The sequence below is a fragment of the Montipora foliosa genome, chromosome 2 (assembly GCF_036669935.1).
Source record: "Montipora foliosa isolate CH-2021 chromosome 2, ASM3666993v2, whole genome shotgun sequence".
Lineage (NCBI taxonomy): Eukaryota > Metazoa > Cnidaria > Anthozoa > Scleractinia > Acroporidae > Montipora > Montipora foliosa.
The window spans coordinates 52,919,522-52,932,021 of record NC_090870.1 but is presented as its reverse complement, the minus strand read 5'-3'; the positions used below and the strand labels follow the sequence as shown (position 1 = coordinate 52,932,021).

General features: G+C 37.2%; 1 protein-coding gene across 3 annotated transcripts in view; it reads right to left on the bottom strand.

The window, feature by feature from the left end:
- LOC137990944 (seminal plasma protein HSP-1-like) overlaps positions 1-12,163 on the bottom strand; it is a 19,411-nt gene extending 7,248 nt beyond the window's left edge. Inside the window, exons 1-6 of one of the 3 annotated variants that reach the window (XM_068836065.1) lie at positions 11,967-12,142; positions 10,617-10,676; positions 10,165-10,216; positions 7,558-7,602; positions 6,957-7,136; positions 5,706-5,885 (exon numbers count right to left, since the gene is read on the bottom strand). In XM_068836065.1, coding sequence (XP_068692166.1) covers positions 5,706-5,885; positions 6,957-7,136; positions 7,558-7,602; positions 10,165-10,216; positions 10,617-10,643 — 484 coding nt within the window. In that variant the 5' untranslated portion in view covers positions 10,644-10,676; positions 11,967-12,142. Of the gene's footprint in view, positions 1-5,705; positions 5,886-6,956; positions 7,137-7,557; positions 7,603-10,164; positions 10,217-10,616; positions 10,677-11,966 lie in introns of all 3 variants that reach the window. The other 2 variants (XM_068836067.1, XM_068836066.1) reach the window with 2 other exon arrangements.
- Positions 12,164-12,500: the final 337 nt, after the last annotated feature.

The following is a 12,500-nucleotide window of genomic DNA, read 5'->3' as shown; positions in this document are numbered from 1 at the left end:
AAATGTTTTTACAAACTTTATTTGTTCGAAACGTATCAGTCATGAGCTTCCATTTCGTCGGTAATCCTCGCTTTCGCAGCTTTTGTATCTTCCCATTCTTTTACACCTAATATGCACCAAACCCCTCACATAGCGGTTTTTGCAAGAAATTTGTTGAAGCTTCCAAACGGCTCAGAACACAGCCTATTCCGAGAACGAAACCTTTCACTTCTGAGATCATTAGGAAGATCGTTGACGTTTTCAACAAAAATGATGCAAATCTTAAGGATCTTAGGGTAGCAGCACTAAGTACTTCAGCATTTGCTGGATTTTGCCGTTTTAATGAACTAAAGCAATATCATTCCAAGATGTTTTGAGTTCTACGAGGACTATGTTCATATTTTCGTCCCCATCATTAAGACGGATATCTACAGGGAGGGTAATTACTGGGTTGCCTCATGGCAAACCCAGTCGAGGTCTGCGTTTAGTTTGTTTGTTTTCTTTTTTTTTTTTTTTTTTCCGTGTCGGTAAAAGTCTTGCCTGTTACTCCCCTGGTAAGTGGTGTCTTTGTGGATAGAGCCTTCTGCGAGTATTTTCTTAGGATCGAGAGGGTAGTGGAACTGCGTAGATTTCTCTGGTGGACACAGTAGAATCATTAACTTAGCCTGCAATGGCGTCGAAAGTCATGTAACGCGAATGGCGTTTTAGTGGATCCTTAAACAAAATATACCCTTATGGAGCTCAATAATGGAAAGTTAGTTGGATAAAATAGGCAGGAATCTCAAAAGCGACGAGCACTGGACTTCGACAACAATCTATCGCCCGTCGAGACGAAATCAAAGTGAGCTGTAATATTTACCTGAAGTACATGGTAATTTGACACGATTGAGTTTCTTGTCTTCACGCACGCAATGAAATAGGAAGAGGTTTTCACCTCTAAGAGCAAATATGTTGTTTGTTTCAATAGATTTTTCGCTGGAAAAGGATTCTGTGGTATTTTCTGCCTTTGTGAATTATAATATCATGTTGTGTATTGAATTTTCGAGCTTAAGGTTCAAATGTGATATGGGAGAAGTTTCCGTTTTTAGTATTGTTCTGTAAGCCGGAAGGGTTCACAGGCCTGTTGGAAGCGTGCTTGAGTTTCAACAAAATGAGCCCCAAAATCAGTGAAAACTTGTGACGCAGATGAATAATAAAGTAGCTGCTATTTCCAAAATGATGGAATTACCTGGTGATAAATAATGTCGTACGCGTCTTGGAGAGTAAATTTTGACTTTGCATAAACAAGAGTTGGGCGATTGTGATCTTTGTTTTGACTTCGCTCATTTCATTGTCAAACTTTATAACACTTGACAGAAAAAGAAACTTACAAAAACCCGGTATCTTGCCATAATTTGACACAGATGCTTTACTGTTTGGCGAGTAAACATGCCGCGGTAACTTAATCACGGCGCCCGCTGAATTCCGGCCATGTCACTCTCGATTTTGCAATTTACTTGAACGTAGCAAAAATCTCCCAAAATGTTTGTCGCTGATCGTAACTTTTTATATTCTATATTCACGGTTCAAAATTAATGTTTTTTTCATGTCGTAAATATTTTATTCTCGATCGACCGTCCGGGAAACTTCCTTCTGCTCTTTCTGAAAACTGTGTATCAATAGTTATTTGCTTTTTCATCAATATTTGTTTTGCATAAAGCAAGCTAACAGAATCTGTACCTTGCTGAGTTCGCATTTGTTAGCGTTAATAGTATTTTCGGTCAGATGTTTCTGTTTTTTATGAGAGGTTTATTGTTTTGGTCTCCCATCCTAACACTAACCACGCGAAACAGGGCTTGACTTCAGTGAAGTTTAGTATTACAAAGCTTGTAATACACTTGTGGTGAAAAGAAGTTGTGAGGGAACTTGAAAATTATCAACATGTCAGCCCAGAAGCAAATGTTTCTCGCTTCTCTTTTATTTGTTATTCTTCAGAGACTGGAATGCTGTATTTCAATACCACACAATTCAGTGCCTTCTGATTTTCTGTAGCACGTACCACAGGCAAACGCAGTGTATGCTTCACAGAAGCATCTAGTTACCTATATATCAGTGAAACTGGCACCGAGTACTGTCCTGTTAGAGTCTTGGAAAGGTAAGTGGCTATGGCGGACTTTAACTCATAGCGATCTTCCGCTTTTTCGCCCTCTAATTTTCCATAGTAATACCTCTAGTTATTCCTAAGGAACACTACTAGCAAGATTTTTGTATAGACTCAGCCGAGTAGTTAGGGAATGTTTGAGAAAACTGGGTCTCAATCTCAACCTCGTTCCCGGGGCTTTTCACCGGTCTTCTGTGCGTGTTTTTGCTAGGTTTAAGTGGGTAGTAGAAATGCGTAGATTTTATCCGGTGGACACAGTACAAGCAATGGCGGCGAAGCCGATGTAACGCGGATGGTGTTTTATTGGATCTTTAAACAAAATATACTCTTATGAGCTCAAGAATGGAACGATAATTCCATGAACAACACAAGCGGTAAAAAATGAATATCTGGAATCTTAAAAGCGACGAATAATGGACTTCGACAACAATTGCATCTTTCGCCGTCGGATATCAAGGTAAGCTTTGTTTCTAATATTTTACTAACTGTTATGTTATGCACAACACTGAAACAGAATGGCAAATTCTGTGGTAACTTTGGTTGGTTAGATATGGGCTTAAAAAACTCATTGAAGGAATCGAACACCTTGAATGCATCTGTGTTTACTGAGGTCTAGCTATTTATATTTATTTTGTACTCAACTTTGCACAGTCTTCAGGTAAAAATAAAAAAAAATTGGAAATGTGACAGTCAAGAATTATTTGAAAGAAAGCTTATTGTCTATTTTGTGCTTCACCATTCAAGGAAAAGGTCCTTCCGGTGAGAAATGAAGTTTATTTGGGAAGCCAACAATATTCCTTTAACTGGTTCCTGGTTAACCCAATTTATTGCTACGACTTTCTAGTGCGAAAATTTTACTCATTAACACGAAGATTTTTCAACAATATATCGCTTTAACCTAACCCAAAATCATTCAGATAGAAAAAAAAAATTTACATTTATTAACCATTTCCTTCGTTTTTGTGTTTGTCAGCATTATGATTCCAAACCTTTTTGCCTTTAGAACAAAAGTCGTATGTCAAATATTTAGGTGTACTAATTGACTCAAATCTCAGCTGGAAATATCATATTGGACACATTGCTTCAAAGATAAGCAAAACGATTGGCATTATTGCCAGACTAAAATATTATGTACCTACAAGCGTACTGCTAACAATTTATCGATCTTTGATATTCCCTTATCTATCCTACGGCATTCTGGTGTGGGGCTAAGCTGCACAATCTTACATTAATCAAATTTTGATCTTATAAAAGCGTGCCCTTCACCTCATATATTTTTCACCTTATAGGTCACATGTCATTCCTCTTTTTTTCTCCTCCAATACTATTCCAGTATCTGCTTTATTTTAAATCTATTTCAATACTCATGCATGATGTTTTCAATAAGTTAAGCCCAAGTAATATTCTAACCTTTTTTATTGCTCAAATGAGATACATAATTACAATACAAGATTTTCTTTAGCAGGTAATTATTATATAAAATACTCAAGATCTAACCAACTATTAAAATCTTTTTCAAGATTAGGGGCCAAAAATATGGAACGGCATCCCACAATAATTACGTAAATTACCAAAATGCGACATAATTGACTTTAACAAGGTTTAATCGAATAGGATGATTATGTTGGCATACCTTCACTAATCATCAGATTTCAAAATAATTGCAAAAAGTAGATTAATCTAATCCCAATTTCTATTCTATTTTATTTATTTACTTATTTTGTTTGTTTATTTATTCATTTATTTATTTATTATCAGTCTTTAATACCAAGTATTCAATGTGCATACATATCTATTTTATCGCTAATTATGTATAGATTTACTCCGATAAACAGACATACTCGCTACCCGTCTAGAGTAGCCTTAGCTATTTGCAGGTTAGCGCTGTTTTGTATTAATTTGACATTGACTTAATAATAAACTTGAACTTGAATGATTTGCGATAATTCAGGTTCATGTTTTCGCAAGTTTGTTTTTGCATGTCATAGCTGTTTAGATTTTCAATTACAAACTCTGTTTTGAGTGGCTACCCAACCTCATTGTGTAAATAGCTGACCCTGAAGTCAAAATAGATCAGTTTCGTTTCTGAGGAAGCGAAACGAAACGAAAAATATGTAGTGTTCCGTTTCCAGCCTGAGCAGCCCTGGGGATGATCAGAAATATGCCGCATTCGACCTCGATCCCCAAGCCTGCTTCTTCCATTCTACGAGTTACCAGGAAAACCTATTGGATTCCTAGGCTTGTTTCTTTCTTTTTTTTTTTTTTTCTTTCGATTTTTTTTATTTCCGGCATTACTCCTGGGATTACTCCTATTGGATTCCTAGGCTTGTTTCTTTCCATTTTTTTTTTTTTTCGATTTTTTTAATTTCCGGCATTACTCCTGGGCACTTTCAGTGCCTTCAATACCACCCAACTCAGTGCCCTCTGTTTTTGTGTAACATGTACCGCAGGCAACCCAGTTTACGCTCGCGCAGCCTCTAGTTATCTTACAGATGATTTTCAAGTGAAGCTATGATCTTCGCAGTTATGAACGCATTATTGCAAAAATTCAGGACTTCAACGGGGTTTGAACCCATCAACTCGCGATTCCCGTGCGACGCTCTAACCAACTGAGCTATGAAGCCACTGACGTTGGGAGCTGGTCATTTGTGGGTTCTGTTTCCGTGAGGAAGGAATCAATGATGAAATGATATTTGAAATGTATCATATATGAACTGCGGATATGAAATCAAGTGAAGCTATGATCTTCGCAGTTATGAACGCAATTATTGCAATTGTGTAAGGAAGCCTGAGGTGACGGTCTCAAACCCCGTTGAAGTCCAGAATTTTTCAGGCTTCTCTACGCAATTGCAATAATTGCGTTCATAACTGCGAAGATCATAGCTTCACTTGATTTCATGTCCGCAGTTCATATATGATCCATTTCATATATAATTTCATCATTATTTTGCATGACACATTTTTTTTACAAATAAAAACTGTCTTGGATCCGCTTGAGTATCCAACCATATCTGTTCTTGTTGTTTCCTTTCTCATAAATTACAGGAATTTAAGAGTAAAATGATATACGTTCGTTTAAGCGAAGCTAATTAGAACATAAGAGGGATTCTCTTTCTCCTCTTTCTCCTTAAGCTGATCATTCCCGATTTCATGAATGTGTTCCCTGAAAACCAGGTCATTTCATTCCCAAAGAGAACACTTTTGTCAGCTCGAAGGAGTGAACTGGAAAAAAAGCTGTGCCTTGCTGACAAGGCAAAACAAGAGGGAGATAGATGTGTATGTGTGTGAGCCGACTTTTTCATCTAAGAGGCGTTGCGAGACTTAATTTCACAAGACAGTTGACAAATTGTGGTCCAAACAGAGTGAAAATACAATTAAATAATCCAATCGAATGTGAATAATCTTTCTCGTTACACTTTTTGTTTGTTCCCTTTTCATTCGCAATTCCACGAATGTGTTTCATAAAGACCGTTACATATCATTTTTTAAAGGAACATTCTTGCTAGCTCGTAGAGGTGCACTGGGAACAAAAGCTGTGCCATTGCTGATACCAAAATTCAAATAATATGTACTAATGGTAACTTACTTGGTAAGCAGTTTCCCCATTGACCATCCTGATCATAGTTGGCCGTTGTTGAACACCAAGGCTTGTCATGGTTCTTAGTAGTGCAACTCTGGTAAACCTTACCACGGTAGGTAAATGGAAAATGGCAGCATTTACCTTGTGTCGTTTTAACACTGCAGTCTTCAGGTTCTGAGGTGGGAACTGTGATTTTTTAATGCAATGTAAGAAGAAAGCTTATATAAATATGAATTAATGAGATCGACTCATAATATCCGTGTAGTAAATGTAACAACAATAGATTTTCTTTCTCGTTACGTTTTTTGTTTGTTCCGTTTTCATTCGCGATTCCACGAATGTGTTCCATAAAAACCGTTACATTTCATTTTTTTAAAGGAACATTCTTTGCTAGCTCGTAGAGGTGCACTGGGAACAAAAGCTGTGCCATTGCTGATAATGCAAAACAAGACGCAGATATAGCGGTATTTATAATGCAGCCATTATGCATTTTTTTTTGGCTACTTTGTTCCATGTCGTAGTGTAAAATCATATGACGTATATCAATTAATAGTTCCCGTCTACGTTGATTTGTGCAGTAAGTTAAAAGGGCTGAGTTTTTCATCTAAGAGGCGTTGCGAGACTTAACTTTACAAGACAATTTGTTAAGTTGTGGTCCAAACAGAGTGAAAATACATTAAATAATCCAATCGAATGTAGTTGTTTACGTCAATTGAGTGAAATTCCCCTTACTTGAACATTGGCCTTTTACCAGCGGTTTTTAAAAAGTATGAAAATAAAGGCCAGCTATAATAAAAGTAAAATAAAGAAAACCCTTTCTAGCTTATCTAGCTAAGAGATTGGCCTCAAAGCGTTCACATTAACCCCCGAATCTTCGCATCTCTGCCAAATGTTTATCTCTAAAGGGCTAAAATTATCAGCTGACATACGAGCCGCCTGAAGGGTTTTTTTACAAAATGGCTACCACCGTTGTCGGGTTATATGGCACGGTTGTTTACATGAGTATGGACCTATCGTGCAGTTGCGGGTGTTGTGCGCATAATTGATTTATATTCATGATTGTCAACATTTTCCTACTTTTATGGGAAAAGCAATTTTAAGTTTGCACTTTGCGAAAGAGCAACGTCTGACTCCCGAGGTGATTTTATGTGGTCCACTATAAACACATGCATTTTCCCCCATAATAATCTGTCTCGCGCTTAAACCGTAAAAATTAACTTACCAAAATTCAAATCATATGTACTAATACCAACTTACTTGGTAAGCAGTTTCCCCATTGACCATCCTGATCATAGTTCGCCGTTATTGAACACCAAGGCTTGTCATGGTTCTTAGTAGTGCAACTCTGGTAAACCTTTCCACGGTAGGTAAATGGAAAATGGCAGCATTTACCTTGTGTCGTTTTAACACTGCAGTCTTCAGGTTCTGAGGTGGGAACTGTGATTTTTTAATGCAATGCAAGAAGAAAGCTTATATAAATATGAATTAATGAGATAGACTCATAATATGCATGCGGTAAATGTAACAAAAAAGGACTTTCTTTCTCGTTACACTTTTTCTTTGTTCCCTTTTCATTCGCGATTCCACGAATGTGTTCCATAAAGACCGTTACATATCATTATTTAAAGGAACATTCTTGCTAGCTCGTAGAGGTGCACTGGGAACAAAAGCTGTGCCATTGCTGATACCAAAATTCAAATCATATGTACTAATCGCAACTTATTTGGTAAGCAGGTTCCCCATTGACCATCCTGATCATAGTTGGCCGTTATTGAACACCAAGGCTTGTCGTGGTCGTTACTAGTGCAACTCTGGTAAACCTTACTACGGTAGGTAAATGAAAAATGGCAGCATTTACCTTGTGTCGTCTTAACACTGCAGTCTTCAGGTTCTGAGGTGGGAACTGTGATTTTTTAATGCAATGTAAGAAGAAAGCTTATATAAATATAAATTACTGAGATAGATAATATCTGTGTGGTAAATGTAACAAAAAAAGGATTTTCTTTCTCGTTACACTTTTTGTTTGTTTACTTTTTATTTGAGATGACTTACGAATGTGTTCCATAAAAACCAGGTGATTCCATTTTTTTTAAAGAACATTCTTGGGAGCTGGTAGGGGTGCACTGAGATCGAAAGCTGTGCGTTTGCTGATATTGCAAAAGAAGACTCAGATATAGCTCTGTTTTATGATCCAACCATTAATTTTTTAGGCAGTTTTTTTTTTTTGTTGTTGTTACTTTGTTTTACGCTGTAGGGTTAATTCATAGGACGTATATTTAACAATTATTCCATGAGAGCGCGTTAGATATGATTTGGTAAATAGCCAACGAGTTGGCCCTAACCAGTCTCATATCCAACAAGCGCGAATGGAATAATGGTTTTATTAACTTCCTTAAACTCCAAAAGTTTAGAAGTACGAAATACGAGCGAAAAAAGCGATCAAATCAGAGCGAAATCGAAAAAACTTGATCAGAATTGATGCGATGTTGTGTAAGACCTTGTGGTCAGACAGAGGCATGCTCATCAAAAAAACATTTCCTAGCTATTCGCGTACTTCTAAACGTCGGAATTGATCCAAACTTTCCACTTTTTTTTTTTTTTTGCATTATTCAGAGATAAACTTCGCTTTTCGACGAAAAAACGTTCAGCTTAGCAACGCTTAGTGCAATCATTTACCATATAAGGTCAAACTAAGGTATGAGCTGATAACCGAGATTGAGTGAACCAATCATGCAGAGCATGAGAAATGCGTTATCCGAGGTTGGAAATTTAATGACAATCAATAATCCCCGTCTGCGTGGATTTGTCCAGTAAGCTGAGAAGGGCCGAGTTTTACATCTAAGAGGCGTTACAAGATTTAATTTCACAGGACAGTTTGTCAAGTTGTGGTCCAATCAGAGTGGAAATAAGTTATTAAATCCAATCGAATGTACTTGTTTACGTCAATCGCGTGCATTCGCCATCAGTTGAACACTGCCTTCTTACCGGCTGTTTTTAAACGGTATGAAAATTAATGGGAGAGCTATAAAATAAAGAATACCCGTTCTAGCTTATACATTGGTATTTCGGATGATAATAACCTTGGCTGAGAGATTGGCTTCAAAACTTTACATTGGCTCTCGAAGCTTCGCATCTCGGCCAGATTTTCATCTCTAGGCCGCTGACATTATAAGCCGGCAAACCAGCCGCCTGAAGGGTTTTTATCTTCAAAATGGCTGCCACTGTTGTCGGGTTATAAGGTTGTTTACATGGGTAAGGGCCTTGTGCGGCGTTGCGAGTGTTGTGTGTGACTGGTTCATGTTCATAACTGTCAGCGTCTTCCTACTTTTACGGGAAAGGGAATTTCAAGTTTCCACTTTGGCAAAAAGCGACGTTTGACCCGCGGATTTATTTAAAGGGGCTAGGTCACGCTATTTTAGGTAATTTTATTCAATTTTGTTAATTATCAGCTCCAAACGTCAAATTGGCAGAGCAAGAGTCTTTCATTTGCAAAATCAAGGCCACATAACTACTGAGAATGATTTTCCAGCTGTGTAAATGACATTTTGATATAAACTGATATAAATTTGAAAAAAGGTGGGCCGACGTTTTTCAAATTTACCGAAATCAATCCATTACAATCCTCTCCAGTTTTGTCCATCCATGTCCCTTCTTGGCTTCCCGGTGTTTTGTTAGAGTTCTTCTATAGTTTTGAACAGTTATTTTGATATTTTAGTTAATTCTACGACCATTCGATTAGTGCTGAAATTGCCTAAAATTGCGTGACCTAACCCCTTTAATATGGACTACTAGGATCGATACTAGGAACACAGTTCTCGCCAGCATTAATTGTCTGTCTCGCTTGCAACCTTAAAAAGCGAAGATTACAATTGACCTTGGTCATAAACGGCGGCCGTTGGAATTTAGTATTGGCAATTAATTTTTCGAAAAACAAGATGCTGTGATAGCGTGTATCCGGGATACATTTGCCGCTGCCGCGTAATACACAAAAGGTGGCCTCAGGTGGGCCTTATTTTGGCGTAATGGGACCCGTTAGAGGTCCAATAATGTAATTCACTGCACTGGAATTCTTGTTAGCTTAGTAGATATCATTTGATGAAGACATCCTGCATCAAAAGTATTTTTCCGAAAGACTTACAGGCTTCTATCAATATTGAATAATACTTTGTACCTAAATTAGCTTTCAAATCATGATTATGCTGGAAAATATAAGCCCCACAGAAATGGTTTGGTGTTGGTGTACCTTGTTCTCAGTTAACCTTGTAAAATCTATGAAGTTTTGAATAAATAGAAAATAAAAGATTCAACAACGATTTGAACCTTGAGTAAGTGTTCCGTGTGGACTAAAGTTAATAGGGTCATTCGATTACTTTTCTTTCCAGTTAGAAAAGACATCAAAAACGACATTTTACAAAAACTGAGTACCCTAAAAACCTAGGAAAATGCATACATTAAACATACTTACCAACGGTGTCGCTAGCAGCGTTTCGAAGATTGATAAGGAAAGCACATACGACCTGCCAAAGAATGGAAGCCAAAGAAAGTCAAACGTTGGATGTTAGCTCGGGTGAAAGACAGGAAAAGAAAGAGAGAAAGAAAGGGAGAAAGCAGACACGTCGAACGAACAAAGGAATGAGGGAAGGAGAGTAGCAAATGGATAAGCAATTAAGATGCAAACAAATAAGTGAAGGCCAATAACGTTCTATTAAGTAAAGATTCCGTCTTTTCAAGCGTTTGATATCAAACCTATTTGTTGTCTGATTGTCCGATGTCTAAGTTCAACCAAAATAACTTGGCAATGGTAGTGTGTGTGTGGGGAGGGGGGTATGGGATGGAGTAGGTGCATGATAATAATTCTAAGTGACCAGTTCAGTTAAAGGCAATTCAGTAACTAAAAGCTAGAATTGCTTGACTTACCAAAATCAGGGAAATCTTCAGAAGCATTGCAAATAGCAAGAGGTTTGTCAACAACTGGGCCTGTGGAAGAATAAATTCCTCTTTAAAACGAATCTTAAGCTGATTTTACATTTAAAAATGTGTTTTTTTCATACCGTGAGAACAGTGTATATTTAACGGCATGAAGAGAGGCAAACGTCTCAGTCTGGATATATGCAACATTGACAACTGTTAGATAATGCACAAACAAGACTACTGAATGGTTCGGTGTTATTCCGATAAACTTAACGAGCCTAAACATGATAGTTTCTAGCATTGCATCAAGACAAGATTAAACTTCATCGGAATTACCCAGGAGGGATCCAGGTGACGAGGATGCTCAAATGGGGAGAAATTCTCCTGAACCAAAAGTAAACCCCTAAAAATCTCATGCTCCATTATTGAATCTTACGGACTATCTGAAATAAACTTTCGCAGAATAAGGGCGCGTTTCTTTGGTCAAATATATTGCGGCAAAGGCTGGTGCAATTCTTCCTCCGAACTTCACTGAATTTGCAATCTTGTAAGCTAGCTTGACATTTTAATCTGTAAAATTTAGAGATAACCTAGTATTTTGTCGTTGGACTGTTTGGCAAGATATTTTTAAAGAAAAAACAAAGAGAAATACAGTATTCTTTTAACGTGGTTGCCCATAAAGGTTTCTTTGGTGATTTTTTTTTCGGCTAATCTTCAGTTGTAGTGCATTTCTAAGATTGCGCGAAGTAAAATCGATCATGATAAGTAAGCTTACGTTAATTTTCTGATGAAGTACGAACAGTAAGATGGACTCCCAGAGTTTCGTTTGTTTTTGTACAATTGGTCTCTCTGGAACATGCCATTTTATTTGTCTTAAGTCAACTCAACTGGAAATGTTATGAAGAAATGTTGACTCCAAATTGTACAAACTAACCACGTCATGTACAGTAAGTAAATAAAGTCGTTTGATATACAGTTATTCAAAAGATGCATTCATGTATCTTGCGATTTTATCAGCATCTCCTGTTGATACATACGTCCTTTGTCTTATCCAGGAAACCAATATGCATCGGCTTTCATTGCCATTCGAAGGCAAAACTGAAGAAAGTATTACAGATCATGGTTTCAAAGGTTTTCTATGGAGTGTGGTTTCTTTAATCTCGATCGTTGAAAAACGCAGAGCAAACCTTTGTCTTTGTTCTATATCTACCTTCCATGGAGGAATTTATTTATGAAAACTTTGTGAATTATTAGCAGGGCAACGAACTCACTCGCTTCTTCAGCTCGTTCCACCAATCGCTCCCGTAACTTATATCTAAATCACTAACAATTATCCATCAAATCAAAAGGCTTTACCTTCTATCCACGATCAGCTTTCTCGCCCTTTCAAGGGAAAAATCCAGGGAAATCTTGAATGAAAAGATGTCATTTAAATGCAATTAAGTGACGACTGTTATTTACGTACATGTGTAGATCAAAAACTCATTAATAATTAAAAGCCCATTGACCTATCAAATGGTCGATAATACATCACGTGCAGTGACTTTATACCAATAAACCTCCCCCTTGTATGTATGCGTTGCTTTATCAGCTGATAAAACACTTTTCATTAGTATGCGGTGTTTTATCAGATATAAAGACACTTCACGTGACTTTTGGAATATTAATTAATTTCAGCCATTACAAACTTCTGGGTAGATACTTTTACCCATTCTCCTTCCAAACTTCTTCAACAAATTTTGTGAACCAAAAAATTCAACGACTCTGCCGTCATGTTAACAATGTTTTTATCTGATAACATGACGGCAAAGTCGTTGAATTTAACAATGTTTTTATCTGGCTGAGTAGAAGAAAAGTAATGGAACAGTAACATTCAGATAAGGACGAAAT